This window comes from Boleophthalmus pectinirostris, unplaced genomic scaffold (genome assembly GCF_026225935.1).
Source record: "Boleophthalmus pectinirostris isolate CB_2022bp ecotype Guang Dong unplaced genomic scaffold, ASM2622593v1 HiC_scaffold_1, whole genome shotgun sequence".
NCBI classification, from domain to species: domain Eukaryota; kingdom Metazoa; phylum Chordata; class Actinopteri; order Gobiiformes; family Gobiidae; genus Boleophthalmus; species Boleophthalmus pectinirostris.
The window spans coordinates 12,842,126-12,865,911 of record NW_026570970.1 but is presented as its reverse complement, the minus strand read 5'-3'; the positions used below and the strand labels follow the sequence as shown (position 1 = coordinate 12,865,911).

Below are 23,786 nucleotides of genomic sequence, written 5' to 3'. Positions count from 1 at the left end.
GCATATCCTTATTTGGTTGAAATCAGTATTTTCTCTCATTGCCTCCTAGAATGCTTCAGTGCTATTAATACCGCAGTCGTAACTCCTCCAGTGCTTTTCTGCGTTGACAAGGCAAGACTCCCATAACCGTAAGAGAAACCGCAAGACCTAAGTACTATATATATTTTTAAAAGTGCAACGTGTAACTTTTCTGGTAGAGGGTCCGTGTTTGATTCCATGGAGGTGTTAATGTTTTTCCATCTAATTCTTCAGTTCTACAGGAAGCCATTTCATTTAATTATCTACATGGATTCAAGCAGGCCAAGTTACAGGTCAGATCTGTGGAGAAGTGAGCCCGTTCACTGTAATAACGTGTGTTTTACTGTAGTTTTGGACGGTGCGTCAGATGCTTTTCTCCATGGAGATGTTATTGCTTTGTCTGGAATGTTTCATAGTATGGCATTAAAGCTTTCTATCGTCATGGAGACCAAACCAGACCAAGTTACAGGTCAGATCTGTGGAGAGGCGGCCCCGCTCACAGTCAGAATGCCTGTTTTAGTTTAGTTTTGAGAAATAAGAACGCAAAACTGATAGGGCTGGGTATCATTAAGAAGTTGCCGATACGATACATACTTCGATACACATGCCACGATACGATACATACCTCGATACACATGCCACGATACGATACATCGATACGATACGATACATACCTCGATACACATGCCACGATACGATACATACCTCGATACACAGGCCACGATACGATACATACCTCGATACATAGGCCACGATACGATACATACCTCGATACACAGGCCACGATACGATACATACCTCGATACATAGGCCACGATACGATACATACCTCGATACACAGGCCACGATACGATACATACCTCTATACATAGACCACGATACGATACATACCTTGATACATAGGCCACGATACAATACATACCTCTATACATAGACCACGATACGATACATACCTTGATACATAGGCCACGATACGATACATACCACGATACGATACATACTTGATACATAGACCACGATACGATACATACCTTGATACATAGGCCACGATACGATACATACCTTGATACATAGGCTACAATACGATACATCTCTCGATACAGTGCACTTTCGATTCGATACAGTATATTTTAAATTGATTCGAGACAGTTCAATAAAAAATAAAGGCTAAATCATGGCTGTGATACTAAAAGTTTTTGTTAAACCACTTTTTGTCCAAAGTGAATATGAAACAGAAATATTTTAATCATCAAAACAGTGAAAATGTCAAATGTGTTGCATAAAAAAGTTTCCTTCCACTAAACAAACAAAAAAACTGTAGCGCTGTTCCAAAATAATTTAATAAAATATACCAAAAAATATTTTTGCACACCCCTAGTAATTGAATAGATTCATTTAATGCCTTACTGTGGAACATTCCAGGCCAGGCAACAGCATCTCCATGAGACGAGCTGATGACAGACTCTCCATCAGAAAAGTTACACATTTTAACTCAATGCTTAATAAATGAATGAATTTGGTAGCGGTTGTTTTATTTCCCAGTGTGTCCTGTAATAACAAAGGAGCTTAAGCTAATATTGAAGTTTACCCACATCAGTTACACATGGAATTTGGGACAGTCAGGTGTTTTCCGGCATAACAAGATAACAGATTATGTTCTTTTTTGTGTTTAAATAGCACAGCATTCTTTCCATGCATGGCCAGCACGATTGGTGCCACTGTGGGAAAACGTCCACAAAAGCTAAGCAGTGCAGACTGAAGATACGGCCTTTTTAATCAGAGTAGAATTAAAGGTGCACTGTGTAACTTTTTGGTTGAGGTTCTGTCATGTGCTTGTTTCTATTGGGATGTCATTGCTCTGATTGGAATGTTCCACAGTATGACGTGAAGGCAAGGCAAGTTTATTTGTATAGCACAATTCGTACACAAAGTAATTCAAAGTGCTTTACAGAATAAGAAATACAATAAAATCACAATAAAAACAAATCAAAACATAAATAATCATCACAAAATTAAAGATTAAAATTAAAAAAGAGAGGAAGACATTAATTACATAAATAAGAGAGAAGAGTGTGGAATGAAAACCTTTCAGTCATATTCACAGTGAAACAAAACCGTTTTGAGCCTGGATTTAAACAGCGTCAAAGTGGAGGCCCGTCTCACATTCAGGAAGACTGTTCCAGGTTTTAGCTGCATGAACCTGAAACTCTGACTCCCCGTGTTTAGTCCTGATTCTGGGCACCAGCAGGAGGCCGGTCCCTGAGGTCCCCAGAGTGCGAGATGGTTCATATGGCACTAACATGTCAGAGATGTACTTCGGTGCTCGGCCATGGAAAGACTTGTACACAAAAACAGCTCAACTTCACATTTGTTCAGTTACAGGTGGTTTTATAGCTCAAAAATAAGTAGAAAAACAGGCATTCTGACTGTGAGCAGGGTCGCCTCTCCACAGATCTGACCTGCAGCTTGGCCTGGTTTGGTCTCTGTGAAAAGAGAAAGGCTTAATACCATACTGTGAAACATTACAGACAAAGCAATAACTCCTTTTATGTGACAGGTCCTCCACCAGAAAAGTTACACAATGCACATTTAAAGGCCTTGTAGCAGATTTGTCTTGCCCCAGTACAGATATTGATAGTTTGCAATGACATCGCACTTGGGGTTTTCTACGTGGAGTTACTATAGAGAAACAATGGAACATGCCACATTTGCAAACATGGCCAAAAAGTTTTAAGATTGTGTGAAAACTCAAGAAAAATCACAAAATTGGTCTAAAAAACACAAATTTCAGGAGCTTGTAATCAGTATGAGTGTACGTGGTCTTGTTTAGGAATTCGATTTTTAACAAAAATTGTGTGTGAGTAACTGGAAAACTGTTGGCTCATGCTAGTCAGCTTGTGTCTTGACTTGTTTAACAGCACAAATCAGCTCACCAGTTATAGTTGCAGCTAAATCAGTTCTTCATTGTCAGCCACATGTTGATGGCAACAGCTGCAAAGTATTAGACAATATAATCAGTTCTTGAGGTCAGAATAAATCAGTTGGGTAATAGGGATGTGCAAAAATATTGAAATATCGATTATATCCTATTGTTTAATGTGATGATACAGTATTGATATCGCTGTGAGTATTTTTTGGTGGATTTTACTAAATTATTTTGTTACAGAGCTACAGTTTTGTTGCTTATTTAGAGGAAGGAAACTCGTTTATGCAACACATTTGGTATTTTCACTGTTTTGCAGATTGAAATGTTAGTGTTTCATATTCACTTTGCACAAGAAGTGGCTTAACAAAGACTTTTACTAACATGATTTAGCCTTTATTTTTCATTGAACCGTATCGAATTGATTTGAAATATATTGTATTGGATCATATTGAATCAAAAGTGCACTGTATCGAGATATGTATCGTGTCGAGGCCTATGTATCGAGGTGTGTATAGAGGTATATACCCAACCCTACTTGATAATGTATCTTATTATTAGTGTTATTTAAGTGTTTTATTGTCTGATAATCAGGAGATGCACGGTTAGTATGCTAATGTATGTTGTTATTTCTGGCTTCTGAAAGTTGTGAAACGAGCGTATGAACTTATCACTGTGAATAATTATGCTCAGAATGCATAAAGTAAGTGAGGAATAACTTTGGAAACTGCAAACTGTTTAAAATGAACTAGACAGTAAAAATCATCAGGTACAGCGCCTTTAATTTTTCTTTTCTTTTTTTGTCTTTCTTCCAGGAGCTGTGCATTGTGGATATCTAGCATTCCGCCATGTTCAAGGCCGTGTTGAAGAAGAACAGAGACGGGGGAAAGGGGAGCAAGAAGGATCCAGGTATGTGGCGGCTTCCTGGAAACTAGCATCTTAAACCGATCAGACAGTCTATTCTCAAACATGTGCTTTTGTCGTCTGCTCCTTTGTAGAACTTCCAATTGTTTCCACATGGAGTTACTGTAGACTTTCTTTTCAGTTTAAACGAGATGGATTAAGATAAGAGGAACTAAACAAAACTTGAGATGGGATGAAAGTCCAAATATGGCAGATCCTAACCTAGCTGGCCAACATGCAGTCACCTCAGCTATCATTTTCAGCATGTGCCTAAATACAACTTTGTACTGGTGAATTTGATACACTCTTTTTGCCAAAGTGCACACACAAACGGCTATAGAAAGCAACTGAAACCTCAAAGTATTTCTAGATCAAAATGTGTATACAGTAGGGATGTAACAATATCCAAATTTCACGGTAAGATATTTATTGAGATATTTTGAAAAGGCTGATATAGTTGTAGATAGGACACTTTTTTGCTTTTAAAATACCTTGATAAGATTTTGGGATTATGACAGAACCAATAAATGAAGTAAAAAGCAGATCTCTTCATGTTGTCTGCGCAGAAATGAATCATGGGATATGTAGTTCCCTATGTTAATAAGCTGTTGCTATTAGAGGTGTAACGATATCCAAGTCTCACGATACGATATTATCACGGTATGAACCTCACGGTACGATATTTATTGCGACATCGTGGGAAAGCTCATGATATGTTGGGGAGGCTCACGATTAGGAATGTAACAATATCCAAATCTCTTGATACGATATTTTCACGATATACATCTAATGGTATGATATTTATTGCGATATTTTGTGGAGGCTATTATGCTACGTTTTCCTCTTAAAATGCCTTGACAAGACTTAACTCAAAGAACTAAGACTTAAAAGTGCTTAGAACTGTTATTTCTTTATGTAGTCTACACTAAAATGGAGCAAAGGATCATGGTCTATGTAGTTCCCTCTGTCTTTTTTTTAAATCTATTTCTGCACCGTAACTCTTAATTTAAGCAAAGAAACTTGTGATTCGATATATAGTAATGGTCCATGATATTATTGTGAGAACTTTGACGATACAATATCATGATATTTTGGTTATTGTGACATCCCTAGTATATGGTACTAGGTTTGTAAACGTATTGAAAATATCAGATATTAAGAGTTACTAAAACTAATATCGAAGCTAGATTCTCATTTGAGCAAATATGAATACTGTTTTGAAAATTAGCCTTTATCAGAAGAAATATAAGACCTAAAATAACAGAAAGAACATAGAGAAATTACTATTATTTTGCATATGAAAATTTTCAATTTTACTTTTAAAGCTTTTAATACTGTGAGACTGAAGACGTTATCAATAATGAGGGCTACATAATAATTCTGTCCTCTCCTGTTTTTCTTCACTGTGGACTGAAAGCAGATATATTTATTTCCATGTTTATTTGATTATTTTGAACATAGTTTCACATTGTAATCTGATGCGAGAGGGCCGTCCCAGTGTTTATAGCCTAAGCAAATTCACATCACCAGTCCCTATAAGGAATTTTAACAGTTCAGATTTCCCAAAAAGCAATGAATGATTTGCAATAAATACAGTGAAGCCAATATAATAAACTAGTACAAAAATATTACACATCATTTTGACATTTTGACATTCTACTGAGCCAGTAGTTCGAGCCGCACTGTTTTACTCCACACAGTGCTTTGCGTACAAATGTTACACAAGTTCTGCTGCATAATTGATGATTTTTGGAGAGCATTGACAGTTAGTGGCGTGCTAGCTTTGCAAACCTTTGTGACAAGGTTCAAACTGTATCAAAAAGAAAACTGCGCAGGATTACGGCTGAAAGTATATTTGTGATAAAGTATTGTTTGTGAAATCGTAAAATCAGCTTCACTGTCACAATAGAACAATGTCGTACAGTATTGACTTTGGCTCCAGAGTTGCAGCAGTGTTGCAGCAGATGTTTTCTTTTCCTTTTGAAGCGGCCTGGATTTTCCAGCGTGACTAAGCATGAATCACTGTCAGTCTCACATTGTGGACCAGCTCCTGTTCACACAATGGCCCCCTCCAAAGATGTGTCCTGACATACAAGATTGACCATTTATGCTTATACTGCAGCTTCTAGCCCGGGCTTGCTTTACCGCCGCCCAACTGCCTTTAGCCCGCCGTCCGCTTTAATCAGTCTCCGTGTTTGAGGTTAGCATGACGTCTTTTCACTCAGCAAGCGCCGCTAACATGAATGTGCTTGCTTTACGACTTTGTTCCACCGAAAGAAGCAAATCGTGGAGGTCCATCATACTTCTGTGAATCAGCCTTCCCACACTCAGACCGTAAACAGGGGCGGGACCCGTTACCGAGCTTGTTTTGAAATGGTAGTACTGCTAACTGTACCCTTAACCTCTCATTGACTCCCATTACCAAAAGACTGACTTTAAAGTGGACAGTTTTGTTCTTCACTTTTATGGTGTATTTTGGTCAAAACTTAATCATTTTTTACTGTGAAATTATTAATTATTAAGTTGGTCATAAGTGAGCAAATGGTAGCTTCAAATATTTCTCAGACTGGTAGCTGTTTGATAATCACCAAACGTTTCAGAATGATGAAAAATGATGACCGTTGCAGTTGTAGAATAAATTGAAGTCAGAAATTTGAAAGAAGAGGCATGAGGCTGGGGTACTAATGCAAGCGATATTTATATATGTACATAGGCCATGATATGAAAAGTATCTCGATACAGTGCGCTTTCGATTTGATGCGATGTATTTCAAATCAATTTGATACGATTCAATAAAAAATAAAGGCCAAATCATGGCTGTGATACTAAAAGACTTTGTTAAACCACTTTTTGTGCAAAGTTAATCCATCCATCCATTTTCTTCCGCTTATCCGGGGCCGGGTCGCGGGGGCAGCAGTCTAAGCAACGACTTACCTTCACCCCAGACACGTCCTCCAACTCCTCTGGGGGAGTTAATATGAAACACAGACATTTTAATCCTCAAAACACTAAATATGTCAAATAAACGAGTGTCAACAAGGTAACAAAATAATTAAGTAAAATATACAAAAAAATTATCTTGATTATATATATCGATAGAGCAGCCCATGATATCAATACTGTACCATCACATTAAATAACACGATATATCAATAGTTCACTATTTTTCCACACCCCTACCGAAGACCTCGTACTGTCCATTCCTGTCTAGTCCAATCACGCCATTGTAGGGAGTATTATACCTTTGATGACGTAGGCCAGGATAGCAAGGGTTGAGCTGGCAGTGAGCGTCCCTGGAACAGTACAGCAGTGTTATTTCTCAATTACTGTTTCTCAATTGTCAAAGCGATTAACGTTTTAAAGTTTAGCTTTTGAAACAAATCTTCAAAACAAAGAACAGGAAAATGAAACCCATTAATAGGATTAGGGCAGGGGTCACCAAACTTTTTTCTCTGGGGGCCACATTGTTGCTCCTGACTGTGATGGTGGGCTGGAGTCAGGGAGGTCGTATAACAGAATTGTGTGACCCTGACGGCGCAGATTATATTCTTTGAAAACCAACACACTTTCTTTACATATCAGACAAACTGCACGGACCTTACACTGAATAAAAAAATAATCTGTCGTCCACTGTTCTTGGACAACTCTGCACTCTCTGTCAACTTTTTGTACTTTAACCCTTAATTGCACTACAGAGCTCTGCACGTGGGTTGACTGTCACTGTTTGTTCAAGCTTGTCAGGTGATGAAAATTTGGCGGCAAATGTAAATACGTCATATAGTAAATTTAATATAAATACTAGAAAAGCACTCAGAGAGCGCAGACCTCCGCCAAGGACTACACCCATTTTTTATATAAATTGCGATAAAATCAGTCTTCTGGATCAGATCCGGATCAGCCTTTGGAATATGAAAGAGGATCCCATTGTCCATCCCTGAGTCAAATTTCATGGGGTTTGGTCAATAATTAACCGAGATATTGAGAAACAAAATTTTTGGCCCCATTTACCACAATGTTAACTAAAATTTCAAAGTGATCCAGAATCCAGGATTTCTTCCGGATCACCCCCAAAATGAAATCAGTTCTTCCTTTTCACATTTCCAACAAATCCTGAAAATTTCATCAAAATCGGTCCATAACTTTTTGAGTTATGTTGCTAACAGACAAACAAACAAACAAACAGACAAACGCCGGCAAAAACATAACCTCCTTGGCGGAGGTAATAAATACTTCATATAAATATAATTTTTTAATTGAAAAAATCAGCAAAATACAAGATGCAGACATGTTATTATTTGTCAAAAAGTCATTATATAAAAATAGGCCATGACACTTTTGAGGATTGTCTCATGGGGCCAGTTCAAGTGGTGGGGGCAGAAGGGCTGGGGGCCGGTCAAAGGGGCGTGGAGGACTGGAGTCACCCCGTGGGCATTAGTTTGATGACCCCAGGCTTAGGGTTTAGGCAAGTTTTTGTATGAAAAAAATCAGTGAGTTTTGGGTACAGTCTTCACAAACTCCTTCAAATCAAGATGAAATTGTGTGCCCAAAACCCAAGAATACGCTACATTTCTGATAATTAGCAGTAGCAGTTAGGCATTGACAGTAGGCATGTAACGATATCCAAATCTACGATATTATAACAATACGCTTCTCACGGTACGATATTTATTGCGATATTTTGAAGAGGCTGAGGGACACTTTTTTGCTTTTAAAATACCCTGACAAGATTTTGGTGTGAATTATTACCATCATAATCTAAAGAATTCAAGTAAAACATATTTCTTCATGTTTTCTGCAGTGAAATGAATCATGGGATATGTAGTTCCCAATGTTTATAAGCTGCTGCTACTATAAAACCATGCATTTAATTAAAAGGAACTTGTAATTCAATATATTGACTTTTGATGATACGATATCACAATATTTCGGTTATTGTTACATCCCTAGTTGACAGTGTTTTCGTCGTGCCTCCTGAACTGGCTTCATTAGAGTTTTATAATCTCCCAAACTGCCCCTCTCCAGATCCTCTATGACATCACGGTGGCCCTCCCCTGTGCTGGCTCAGACACACATGAGCTGTCCCTCACACTGCAGCCCAGGAGGTCCTGTACATGAGGCCTATAGGGGACTTTATGGCGGGATCCTGGTCCTTTATCTGTGCCCGTCTCACACAGTTGGGGCCCATCCATCAAACCGGTGCTCTGCCTCCCTTTCTCATGCCGGGACAATAAAGGCCGGACACTCCTCTCTGTTGTCCGCTGCTTCAAAGACAGACAAGAGGTCAACCAGACAACAGTTGTCTATGGCCTGTAAATTGTATTGGACAAATTAAGACTTTGAGTAAAGGTTGATTTATTTGCCTGTTAGGTCACATTGTAGGAGATAAGCCCACTTTATTAATAGAAAGACTTTAAGAAAAACTTTAATTTAGATTTTTAGACTCTAATTCTGTAAATGTATTGGCAAATTTTAGCTATTACTATTCTCATGAGGGGTCTGTCACCTTTTTTTCTCCATGGAAATGTTATTGCTTTGCCTGGAATGTTTTACTATATAGTATTAAGCTTGTCTAGATCCATGGAGACACGCCGGTAATGCATCGCCGCCAAACAACAAATTTTACCTTGCTATAAGTGAAAACAACTTTGACCTAGAAGAGAACGTCATGGATAAATGCCTTTTTTCTGCGCATTCTGGTGACAAAATGGCGATTATCTTTGTTGGTGATTACTGTGTACCCTTTTTATCATGATAAACGATATTATTGTTTATTACCCCATCCCTAACCAATATATCGGTCTATCTTTTCTTTATTTATTTGTTTATTTTAGTCATAAAGTATAACATGACTTGATTCATCAGCCGGTTTCACTTCGTAGAAACTGTCTGACCTCACAGCGTCAGAATTCGTTCGCTCGATGGTAGGCAGGTACTTTTTTCATTTAACTAGTCGCTGCTATTTGGTCGTGACGTATGTAATGCGCCTCTAACGGGGGCCAACTGGTATATTAAGCTTTTCGCAAATCCCATAGGAAGAAGGGCAATAACGTCTTTCCCCTTGATAAAACTCACCAAACATTCTCTTTATTCCGGCTTTAAATCCTCAATCTCGAGAATCATTGCCAACACAGAATGTATGGCTCTTCGCTGATTGGCCTGTGCCCAAACTCGCACTTCTGGGGTTTTTGCAAACTGTCTAGTGTATTTCGATTCCTGATCTAGTCGCTGGAGGAAAAATGAAATTGAGTGGAGGCGCTAGGTGGTGCCAGCGTGGCTATAAAATGATATTGTCCTAACATTAAACATACAAAAATGAATGAAAAGGAGCAGAAAGAAGAGTCTGATCTTCCCCCTTTTCTAGACAATATACTAACACTGATGGTTATTTAAAACATTTCAGATCAATACGTTTCATTTCAATCACAAACATTAATCATCTGCAAACAGAAATCTTCAGTTTTATGCACAGCAACTTTCATACAAACATATTGCACAGAATTTTATGTATTTAAATCTCTAATCTACTGAAAAAGTCCAAAGAAATCAAACCAAGCGCTACAACTGAAACTGTTCCTGTGTTGTGTGTCGACTCTCCGCATGAGCCATGATTCCTGGAAGGCCCATAGTGAGATATAATAGAAGCCGGTGGGAGGGCGGGCCTTGATAATGCAGTAATTGCTAGATGGCTCTGCACACGTTACTCTTGACATGGTGACTACGAACCGAACACAACTTAAAAGCACAGTCGGAAAAGCCGGGGCCCCTATTCCAGCTCCCTCACCAGTCATTAGCTGTCCTCCGCCATCTCCGCACTGCCAAGACCACAAAACACACACACACTTTGCTAATTTAAGTCCTGCGCTCCTCCTATGCTCTTCCCACTCTTTTTCGCTGTAGTCTGGATCTGGTTGGGATTGCGCTGTTTTATCCCTTTCAAGTTCTCTTTTTATAGGCTGCCATGACGGAAGTGGGACTCTAGTTTGGCGCCTTTGATGTGCATGTTTTTGTGTTTCGCTAGTGGGCCTCCCTGAACTTAATAGCCAGATCTGGGACCCCGAGGCTGGAGAAGATGACTATATTGTGTTTTAATAGTGGACAGGGGGCCCTTAGCATTTATTGTCTTCTCTATTAGCTACCTGCTTTCATTTGACAGCAGTTTGCCTCGGCTCACAGGACTTGTTTGGGCAGGGTTTCGTCAGCTAGCAGCTTATTAGGAGAGAGAAATGCTCGAAGGACAAACAAAATCTGAAATTATTACGCTGGAAGAAATGCTAGCACATGTCTTAAGTTTTCACGGGTGGGTAAATAAAATGCATTTGTTTATTAGGCCAACTGTTCTTTTTCTTCAGTTAATGGTGTGACGTGACTGTGTTTTATGTCGGTCTGTCACAATAACAAATTTCAAAGCGTGATATACTGGTACAGAGAAATAATCAGGCTTCCCAGGGTCATGGAAATCCTTGAAAAGTCATGGAAATTAAAAATGTCATTTTACAGACCTGGAAAAGTCACAGAATTTTGTAAATTCAATGAAAGGTTTTAAAAAGTCATGGAATTTTAGTATCTCTTTCACACAACTGCAGCATTCTGTTAAGTTATCATTAGGCTACTATGATATTTTCCGAACATCTGCGCCTTTTGTTTAAAAAAGATGACAATAAATGCACTGACATAAACAAATAAACAAATAAATAAATAAATAGATCGACCGAAATATTGGTTATGGGTGGGACAATAAACAATAATATCGTATCGTAATCGCCAAAGAAGATAATCGCCATTTTGTCACCAGAATACGCAGAAAAAAGCCACTTATCCAAGACGTACTCTTCTAGATCATTGTTGTTTTCACTTCAAAATTTTATAAGAGTTGTTAAACTATTGAACCTATGCATTATATTAAAGTTCTACAGTCATTATTCATATCCATAACATTTTAAACTGTCAGCAACTTTACTAATTATTGTGATATAATCGTTAATTGCGGTTATTTTGGCCCTGCTCATTGGGACACCAAATTTCAATATTGTCCCATGCCTAACATTCGCTGACCGATATATTGGACACTTATTAGATATCAGAAAAAGAAGAAATAGTTGTACAAAACATGACTACAAAGCATTCTTTTAGGTTTGTGGTAAAAAAGGGCTCTGTGTGAGTTTGTATTTGGAATGTTAAAAATCATATCATACCATAAATATAAGGTGAATGGAAGGGGTTAAAACATTTCATATTTAGCGCTGGAAATGGAAAAAGTCATGGAAAATTCACTTTAGGTCATGAAAAAGTCATGACAAAGTTTAGAAATTTTGTCAATGAAAAAGAAAACCCAGAATACTGCAATAAACTATAAGACTGAAACTACTTTATGCGACTAATGCAAAGCAGGAAAATTCCATTAAACAATACACAGTATAATTTAAAAGGCCTGAGCTGCAACAAATGAAGAGCAGATTTAACCAATAATTAGCCATAGAAGTTATTTATTCTATCTTTTACTGCTCAAATCTCATCATAGTACATAAAAATGGCAAAATTCTGTCCACTATTGCAAATAAATTGGAAGCACAATAAATACCGAGCTCCAAAATATGTTGTTCTAGCTTTCGTATATTGAACATTAAGTCGATATTCCTGATCAATGTATCAGTTGGCCGATATTATCCGCCAATATGGGCACTTGGAGACATATTGGCTATCGGCCTAAATCTTGCCAATATGGGCTGATAGTCCACGTGGGCATGTTATACCTCGTTATAAAGCTTAGACTCTATATTATGTCCATTTAATCCTGTTTACAGACAAATAAATGTCCTAATATGTAGTGTTGTGTCAATATTTATCTGCGGAGTAATTTGTGTGTGTGACGCCGTACTGCCCATGAATGCACCCCCACAGTCACGTCACTCACATGCTCTTGTTTACACACGCAGCTGCTGTCAACATGCTGGATTATATTATATTTACGGACAACTGTTTTGAGTTGGGATTGAAAGGACACTTATTTGTGAATACTGTGTGGTGTCTGTATGAGCGTGAGTGTTACAAATATGTGTCTTTTGAGTTACTTTTGGTTCTTTCTCATTGGTTAGCTCTTAGCTACTGTAGCTCCCACACATAAGCAGCCTTTTTTCTCATACACTGTCCTACTGTAAAGCGACTATAGTGGCTGTACACTTGTTACTGGACCTGCATTGATATGTAAATGAGCTGTGAATGGAAGTCTGAATGATCGGCATTTACGCATAATTAATTACAGCAGTTTTACTTACTTTCTTTACAGGCTAAAATGTCATGCAAAAATGCCATTATGCCAACCTACTCTTTTTAAATATGACTGCAAAGAGGCAGAATTACAATAAATGTAGCCTAAATAAACCCAATTTAAAATCCAATAGAGCCAGACCTAATTTTATAATCAGTTGAAGATTTATAGTGAATTTTTACATCACTAAATATATTGGCTTTTATATCGGCTATTGGCAACTCCAACTCCCATTATTTTTGTTATCATATCAGCTGCAAAAAAATCCATATTGGTCGGGCCCTAGTCGATATAGTGGCTCAGATGGTAGAGCATTTGCCCACTGATCTGAAGGTCGGTGGTTCGAATCTGGCTCTAGACATAAAATGTCTGTGTACACTGATATATAAATGTGTTTTCCTGATGTGAAGCTCTCTGAGTGCCTTGAAGGTGAAAAAGTGTTATAACAAAATGTGACCGTTTACGATTATCACGATTGGCCTAGTTTTACATATTAGAAACCCTATTCCCATGGTTGTACTTATTGTCAACAGAAGCCTGCTCTAAACTAACAGTTGTTTAATCGTGTTCTAAAGAGCCCTATTGTCTGCTGTGTGTTGCTTACAGTGGGATATTGTTGAGTTTAATTGCCTTGGTGCTGGTTATGGAGCCTGTGTTGTGTGAATGAGTCTCCCTCCTCCAGGCAGCTGCGCACAGTTGTCTGTGTTGTGGCTGACGCAGACTTAATCACACAGGCTCAGAGGAGGCTCAGCTGTCTCCTCCTCACTCGCTCACTCATGTGCTCAGACGGTGCTCCAGTTGGCACCGCTCCTCTGTGTGTGGAGCTGTCCAGACACAAGAGCTTCAAGCACCTGGCTCACTCAGACTCCAGATCTGCACTGACCTGTGTTCACTGGGCAGGAGGTTTGACTTTGTTAGACCCTCTGGCTATTAGCGAACTTTCCCAGGGACACTAATTAATGCAAATAAAGGCACGTCCTGTCTGTTTCTGTCCCAACGGAAAAAACGAGTCTATTTCATTTTTAACTCTTTGTAGTGGTCCGGATTTATTCCCCACTGCAGTGACTTTAAAAGTGCTTTTCACAACTTTCAGAGGCCAGATTGGACGTTTGCACTCACACCACTGCTACCAATAACTAACATGCTAAACAGCGCACCATTGTTATTTCCTGGTTTGTGGCCAATCAAAACGTTTTGTAAGTAGATTCTTAAAGCACACATTGGTCACATTTTGACCCTATAGCGCACTTAATAAACTAATATTATGATAAGTTAACTATCACACAAAATCTGCTTGTTGTTTTATGTGGCTGGATGTCCCTTTTGTGTCCATATTGTATTTCCTTAAATTATTTTGTTATTAGTAAGTCATATTATATATTTTTAGAATGTAAATTGTGTATATTTTGCAGTTTTTTTTAAAATGACTGAGCTCAAAACAAGCTCATGTACACTTGAGTAGAGCACATTAATGATGTTTCTGAAGCCCACACGCTCCAGTGGTCTGTGTGCTGGTTACAGAGGGGGGACATTAGCTGCTCCGTTTCCTCAGATGGGATGGGGACTGGTACAGACTGGCTCCGCATGTTTCACTCATGTTCTGGCATGGAGCTCTGATTTGTCAACAGCAGCAAACTGGTAACTAAAGTCAGAATTTTGTGAGAAGATCCATTCCAGTTAGAATATAGTTAAATAAATGCAGTATTAATTAGGGCCCGACCGATATATCAGTTGGCCGATATGGGCACTTGGAGACATATCGGCTATCGACCTAAATCTTGCCGATATGGGCCGATAGTCGACGTGGGCATGTTATAACTCCTTAAAAAGCTTAGACTCTCTATATTATGCTAGTTTCATCCAATTTACAGACAGATAAATGTCCTAATATGTGGCGCCGCATCAATATTTATCTGCGGAGAAATTTGTCTGTGTGTGTGATGCCGTACTGCCCCTGAACGCACCCCCAGAGTCACGTGACACATTTGCACTTCTTTACACACGCAGCTGCTGTCAACATGCTGGATTATATTATATTTACTGACGATCGTTTTGAGTCAGGATTAAGGACACTTATTTGTGAAGACTTGTGATCTGAGAGGTACCCGTGTGAGCGGTGAGTGTTACAAATGTGTCAGTTTTAGAAGTACTTTTCTTTGTTTCTCATTGGTTTGCGCTTAGCTGCTGTAGGTCCCACACATAAACAGCCAGTTTTCTTACATTGGCCTACTGTAAAGTGACTATAGTGGCTGTACACATGTTACTGGACCTGCATTGATATGTAGATGAGCTGTGAATAGAAGTGTGATCTGCATTTACGCATAATTAATTACCATGGCATGCATACATTTACCACTAAAGGCTGATAGTGGTAGTTTATTTACTTTCTTTACTGGCTAGAATGTGATGCAAAAATGCCATTAGTCTGACCCACTGTCTTTAAATATGACTTAAAGAGGCAGAATAACAATAAATGTAGCCTAAATAAACCCAATTTACAATCCAGTAGAGCCAAGTTTTATAATCAGTTGAAGATTTACAGTGAATTTTTTCATCACTAAATATATCGGCTTTTTAATATCTGTTATTGGCAGCTCCAACTCCCATTTTATCGTTATCATATTGGCCACAAAAATTTCCTTATCGGTCGGGCCCTAGTGTTAATTAACATTCTGTGAAAAATGGATGGATGTCATATTTTGTAAATGTTATAAACTATGTAGCTTTTCTGGTGGAGGGTCTGTCATCTGCTTGTCCCCATGGAGATGTTATTGCTTTGCCTGGAATGTCACACATTACATTAAACTTAGATCATCTCTATGGAGACAAGCAGGGGACACTGCCAGGTCAAGTTACAGGTCATATCTGTGAAGAGGCGACCCCGCTGACACTACGAATACATGTTTTTCAATGTATTTTTTAAGCAATAAATAAATAATACTTGAATAAATGCAATATTCAGTTAAACTAATACAGTTGAACATTCCAGGCAAAGCAAGTGCTGAATCCTTCAGCCAGAAAAGTTACATATTGCAGCTTTAAAGTGAAACCTCTAGCTTCTTTGGTCTAGCTCTGGATAAGTGATTTTCAATGGAAGTCAACCAAGAAGTAGGTCATACATACATATCAAATAAACCAAAGTTATTATTTTAATGATACACATACTTAAGTACATTGCTTTTGCCTTTGTGTACAATCATGTGGGTTTAATCTTCTTTTTATTCATTCCGTTTTTGTGATTCGCCTGTCTTCCTCACGTCCACGGCACTGCTCCGATGCTGCTCTACATCTGCTTACATTTTAAAGATTCCTCTGTGCCTTATGTCCTTTCTCCTGCAGCTTCCCTCAGGGGTTCAACAAAAGGAATTTTTACTGTTATGGGAACACTTTCCTCAATAAACAATAACTGCAGGTGGCTGGACCAGTTATGTGTCCATACTGAAAAAGAGAAGAATGTTTAATGGACAATTATCTGTTTACACAAAGCCTGGTCTTATTGTTTTTTGGGAAAATAAATCCAGTGAAGACTAGAAGCTGAAACAACAGTTAGACACATGGCTATTAGAGGAGGTTATTGGTTCATTCAGGCTGTACCGTTTGGAAAAATATACAAGAGCTTTACTAAATTTCCTGTATCTTTGACAGACATGTGTTTGTGTTTTTAAATGTGAAATTGTATTTTAAGGACCTCATTCCAAATGATACACTTACTTGTGAAGAGGGTTGGGTGATATTAACCTGATACATCAGCCGGTTTCACTTTGTAGAAACCGTCTGACCTCACAGTGTTAGGATTCATTCACTTGACGGTAAGCGGGTACTTTTTTCATTTAACCAATCGCTGCTATTTGGTTGTGACGTATGTAATGCAGGGCTGACTGGTATATTAGGCTTTTCCCAAATCCCGTAGGAAGAAGGGCAAGAACGTCTTTCCCCTTGATGAAATTCACCAAACATTTTCTTTGTTCCAGCTTTAAATCCCCGATCCCTTGAATTGTTACCAACACAAAATATATGGCTCTTCGCTGATTGGCTGGTGCCTGAACTCGCACTTCTGGGGTTCTTGCAGACCTTCTAGTCTATTTCGATTCCTGACCTAGTTGCTGGAGAGAAATGAAATTGAGCTCCAGCCTGGCTAGGGTGAAGTCTTAGTCTTAGGGATGGTCTGGTATGGATTTTTTGAGACAATTTGATATTGCTGTTGTGGCTGATCTCAATATTAAATATATATATTGCACAAAATATATTCTTTTGAGCTTTAAGCCATGTTATAATGTTGTTACCTCATCAAAAACATACTTGGAGTTGTCATATTTCATTCACACATGTTTGAGTAACCCTTTATAAACCCTCTTTTCCTTATGTGGTGGTAGCTTTCAAGTTAACATCTACCTTTACCTTTTGTTCAGTAGAGTTTGACAATTCCAAGGCTGAAATTATCCAAATGATTCCAGTGAAGGTGTAGGAGTTAAAAAAAAAAGAAACACTGTGATGCACTTCTTGCATTACCACATGACATCACAATGTGGAAGAGAGAAGCCTAATGATGCTGGGTTTATGTGTTAAACGTGTTTGAATAAAACACAACACAACTGTGGTTATGTTTTAGATGAGGAAACATCATTATAACAGAAAATAATGTAATATGGGCCGCTTAAGTTTAGTAAAGACTTAAAGTGCTAAAATGTCTTTGTTGACTCAAGTATCGCACAAAGGGTGAATGGACAATTACATTAAATTAACCAGAAATCTCACTTATACGTTTGTTTGGAAGATAACACTAGATGTTTATTTTTGTGGTAATTTTTCATACTTTCAATTATAGGTGATGTTTGATATTCTAATTTTGCATACCTCCAAAACAACTGTGACATTTTCCATTTTTTGATGCATATATTTTTTGCATTTCCGCAGCAGTCAAACCTATGGCAGCAGCAACACCCAGAGAGACTTGCTTTACTGCATGTTAAAATTTGCTCATGTTTATTTCAATAGTGCACACTTCAAAAAAAGTGACCTACGAAGAACGCAATGAAATGTATGTGGGTGACTTTTTTGGCCTGAATTAATGTCATGTGTTCCTCCCAAAGTTTCAAAACAGAACATACATTTTAAATTCTTTAGAACTTAAAGGACCCATATTCTCCTCATCACAAACAGACCTGGAGTTGTGTTTTGTTTCATTCACACATGTTGAACACTCAAACCCTGCAGATTTAGACTGAGTTCTGAGCTCTTTCAAATGGAAAACGCACTGTTCCACCTTGTGATGTCATACAGGAAATGCTCTACTGTCCACTGTTTACAAACGTAGCTTGAGGTAAACTTGAGAAGTACCACTACATGACATCACAAGGTGGAACAGAACATTTTGAGCTTCGGAGATGTAGACAGACTAATAATAATAGGGCTGGGTATCATTAAGAAGTTGCCGATACGATACCTATCTCGATACAGTGCACTTTCGATTCAATACGATATATTTCAAATTGATTCAATATGGTTCAATAAAAATATAAAGGCTGAATCGTGACTGTGATACTAAAGGTCGTTGTTAAACCAATTCTTGTGCAAAGTGAATATGAAACAAAACATTTTTATCATCAAAACAGTGAAAATGTCAAATGTGCCGCATAAATGAGTTTCCTTCCTCTGAACAAACAACAAAACTGTAAAACTGTAGAGCTGTAAATGTAGTAAAATATACCAAAAAATATTCTTGGCGATATATCGATATAGCAGCCCATGATATTGATACTGTATCATCACATTATACTATACAATATATCGATATTTTGATATTTTTGCATGTTACTCAAATGCGTGAATGAAACAAAACACAACTCTGGATACGTTTTTGACGAGATAACAACATTATAACATGACTTAAAGCTCACAAGAGTCAATTTTGTGCAATATAGGAACTTCAGTATCGACATCAGAAAACATTGATTATTGGCTTCAACAGCAAGACAAATATCGAATATCGGATCGACTCAAAAAATCCATATCAGGCCATCTCTAATCTAGAAAATGCACTTGAAAGTATATTGCTTCATGACATGATAAAGTATAACAGCATTTTGAGCTTTGGAGATGTAGACAGACTAATAATAAAGGATTACTCAAACGTGTGAATGAAAAAAGACAACTTCAAGTATGTTTTTGATGAGGTAACAACATGATTGAAAGAACACAAGAGTCAATTTTGCATAATTTAGGACCTTTAACCAGCAGCACAGAGACGGGCATTATCATTTTGCAATTGTCAGTGTAACCCACAACCTGATGATACTTAAAAGTTAGGGCCATATAGTTAATGGATAACCACACACAGTACACCAGAGGTATTTAGAGTCCCTTTGAGCCCAATGGAAACACCCATAAAAGCCTGTCACCCCGACCTGCGCCGTACAGTACAGCTGCAGTGAATATGTGCTTTGAACCCAGAGCTAAAATTTCCTCCACTCTGAATTTGAGGAAGTTTTGTGATTTATTATAGCTGTGGACGGAGTGTGCCCAAACAGTGCGGTATAGGGCACAGTGCTCCCCAGCTGGGTGGCAGCCTCCTCCGCTTCTGCCGCAGCCATTTTCAGACACGCTCCCTCTTCATCTTGTGGCTTCCTTGGGTTCTTTAGGAAAACTCCCTTAAAGTTTTCATCCACAGATAGATGAACATTTTCCAGGCCTTGAGACTTGTATTAGAGCAAGAAAATGTATTCTAGAGATAAAATGAACATACTTTGGCTTTGTAGAATAAGCGTGGACAACTTTAGATTGTACATGAGCAAATCAGGTGAAGTTGTGTGGACTTTAAAGGTCTTATATCAAGCAAAATTGACTCTTTTGTTGAACTTTTATCCGTGTTAAAATATATAAATATATCTAGAGTTGTGTTTTGTTGTATTCACACATTTGAGTAACCTTTAATTATTAGTCTGTCTACATCTCTGAAGGTCACAATGCTCTGTTCCACCTTGTGATGTCATGTTGTGGTAGTTTTCAAGTTAACAGCTACCTTTTACCTTTAGATTGGAAATTCCAGATCTGAAATTATCCAAATAATTCAATTAAATTCAGTTCATGTTTGCAAAAACTTTGAGGGGCAGGAGTGCTACTTGAATTTACAAAAATTGTGCAGAATTGTCCTTTTGGTGCTCTTTAGTGTAGGGACAAGTCTCAAATACAAAGCAGAAAAAACTGAGGCACTCAAAAAATACAAAATATTTAAAAGCCACATGGCAGATAGAGTTAAAATCATGTGTGATTTTGGCTTGATTTTAACTTTATCTGCCATGTGGTATTAAAGGCTTTCAATTCAAGTTTATTTATACAGCATATTTAAAACAACTTAAGCTGACCAAAATGCAAAAAACAAAAGAAACAGTTACATATACATATATACAGATAACATGTGAAAATTACAATAAATTCAAAACACAGTGCAGCACTTGTATTATCACATGACATCACAAGGTGGAACAGAGTGTTTTGAAAGAAGAACTCTACCTACATATTAGAGCCCGACCGATATGGATTTTGCTGTGGCCGATATGAAACTGATATAATGGAAGTTGAAGCTGCCGATAGCCGATATAATTGCCGATATATTTAGTGATGTAAAAATTCACTGTAAATGTTGAATTGTTTAAAAAACTTAGGTTTGGCTCTGGTGGATTTTAAATTGGGTTTATTTAGGCAACATTTATTGTTATTCTGCCTCTTTACATCATATTTACAGACAGTAGGTTGACTTAATGGCATTTTTGCATCACATTCTAGACACTAGTGATGGGTATTCCAGTTCTTTTTAGAGAACCGGCTCTTTTGGCTCGGCTCACTAAAAGCTGCTGGTTCTTTTGGCTCCCAAGTGGCTCTTCAGATTGTTTTGTTGCAAGCAGGACTAAAGCACGTCTAAAGCAGAACTGAATCAGGACTGAACCAGGTCTAAACCAGGACTGAAAAAGGACTAAACCTGGACTTATTTATTTTATGCTAAACTACAGTCAAATATGCTCGTTTTTTTTATTTTTATTTTTTTTTAATCCTACGTACACGCAAATTTCTCAAAGTTTCGTTTTTAGCCGCTGCCGCTGTCAAACCACGAATCTGCACGCGGCGTGAAGAGAAAAAAAGTGAGAGAAAGAGAAAACACGGCTCCCAATAAGGATCAGGCTCCCGTCGTTCCCTTTAAAGAGCCGGTTCTAAGAGTCATTTCGTTCGCGCGACGGACCCATAACTAGTAAAAGAAAGTAGCGCTATTAGCCTTTAGCCGTAAATACGTGCGCGCCGCGGTAATTAATTATATGCGCAAACGTCATAATTTACACCTCTATTCACAGCTCATTTCCATATCAGTGCAGGTCCAGTAGCAAATATACGGCCAATATAGTCACTTTAGAACAGACCAATAGAAAACAGTCTGTTTATGTGCGGGAGCTACAGCAGCTAACCCATAACAAATGACAAAAACTAGCTTCAGAGTCGACATATTTCCAACACTCACCGCTCATACAGGCTCCTCCTCACATCACAAATCTGCACTAATAAATGTCCTTTTAATCCAGACTCAAACCGATTGTCCGTAAAAAGAATATAATCTCAGTGTTTGGATCTGTGTCTGCAGGTGTAAACAAACACACGTGAGTGACGCGACTCTGTGGTGTGTTCAGGGACAGTACGGACACACACACACAAATGACTCCGTAGATAAATACTGATGTGGAGCCACATATTAGGACATTTATCTGTCTGTAAATTGGATTAAATGAACAGAATGTAGAGAGTCTAAGCTTTATAACGAGGTATAACATGCCCACGTGAAATATCGGCCCTATCAGCAAGCATATCGGCCGATAGCCGATATCCCTAAAGTTGCCCATATCAGCCGATAATATTGGCCAACCGATATATCGGTCGGGCTCTACTACATATACAGGGTCTGTGTGTTAAACATGTGTGAATGAAACAAAACACAACTCCAGGTCTGTTTATGACAAATAAACAACATCATAACATAGATCAAAAAATGGCATAATATGGGCTCTTTAAAAACACATAGAAGCAGTACAGGGTCTTAAAAAAGTCATAAATTTCATGTTCTTAAATTAAGGCCTTAAAAAGTCTTAAATTATGTTGTCTTATTTTTTTCACAAAGGTCTTAAATTTCATTAGCCTATTTTTTTGTTTACTCATCCAGGCTGCAGTGCAATGTTAAAAGGAGGGAGGTAAAATCAACAACAATGTGATGTGAATGAACGTCTAATTTCTAGTATGCGCAAACAATACTTTAGTTTCAGGCGCCGGCGGCAAAGAGTAACAATCAGTAGAGTGGAGGAAGACATTGGATGGATCATGGAGAAGTGTCGGTTTAATCCACAGTGGCTCTTAGATTCAAGATAAAGTACTGTAGTTGGTTGTCATTATTAGAATTGGATCTGATGTTTTTTGACTGCATATTGGGTGGGATGTTGGTCTTAATTTTCATTTAAGTGGTCTTAAAAAGGTCTTTAAAAGTCTTAAATTTGGGATAATCAAACCTGGGGATACAGAGCTATATCAGTACTTTTATCCTGTGCACCTTGTGATGTCATGAAGTAATACAGAAAGTTCTCCACTGTGTTTTTAAACTCCACACACCTTCACTAGAATCATTTGGATCATTTCAGCCTGATCTCTACTGAACTAAATATAAAAGGCAGCTATTAACTTGGAAATCATCACTTCACGACATCACAAGTTGGAACAAAGCATTCTGAGCTTTGGAGATGTAAACAGATTAATAATACAGGATTACTCAAAACATGTGTGAATGAAACAAAACACAACTCCGAACCAAATATGATCATGCAATCGTGATCTTAGTGTTTCGCTCATTGATTTTAAAGAAATCAGCCATGTTTGTTTTGATACAGACAGACCACGCTTTCCCCTGATTGGCTAAACTACCTGTCAATCACACCCATCGATCCCAGGCAAAATGTGATGTGTTGACTGCAATTTCTGTACAAAATACCCTGTTTTTATGGAAATTTACATGCTAACTTTTTACTTTACACTACAAACATGTTCTGAAATATAAGGGATTTTTTTTATTCATTTAGGACTTCTTATTTTAGTATTTTATTTTTGAATAGTGAACTGAATCCTGAATTTGAAAACATGAATTGCAAATGTTACTTTAATTGCAATCAAGTCTTTCTAGTTTCTCATGCTGTACTGATGTAACTTCAGGTGAATTGAATGTATTAGTGAGTCTGAGTCTTTGTATTTAAAAAAAAAAAGATCTGGTTTCAACCTCAATCCGCATTTACGCATTTGTTGAACTCATAATTCGTTGGGAAAGTAAACATTCTGTGCAAATATTTAAATATGGTAGAAGAAAGGACACAAATCCAAGTGTGTTGACAAAACAACATGGCTGAAAGTGCGTGTCTGCTGTAAATTTGGGGATTTTGTGAATGGTTAAAGTTAAAGTGTGTAAGCAGAGAAATAGGACGCATGAAGTCACCCACAGGAAGTCTAGACCATGATCACAGACAACATGCTACATACCAAGAGGCTGGGACGGGCAGGATGGACTCATGTCACACACACTCACACACACACACACACACACACACGCACACATACCCACACACACACACACACACACACACGTACACACGCACACACACA

At 38.0% G+C, this 23,786-nt stretch overlaps 1 protein-coding gene across 1 annotated transcript in view; it reads left to right on the top strand.

The window, feature by feature from the left end:
• Positions 1 to 23,786, top strand: part of tanc1b (tetratricopeptide repeat, ankyrin repeat and coiled-coil containing 1b) — a 289,556-nt gene that overhangs the window by 35,076 nt on the left and 230,694 nt on the right. The window contains exon 2 of the mRNA XM_055151328.1: positions 3,757 to 3,850. Coding sequence (XP_055007303.1) covers positions 3,790 to 3,850 — 61 coding nt within the window. The 5' untranslated portion in view covers positions 3,757 to 3,789. The remainder of the gene's footprint in view (positions 1 to 3,756; positions 3,851 to 23,786) is intronic.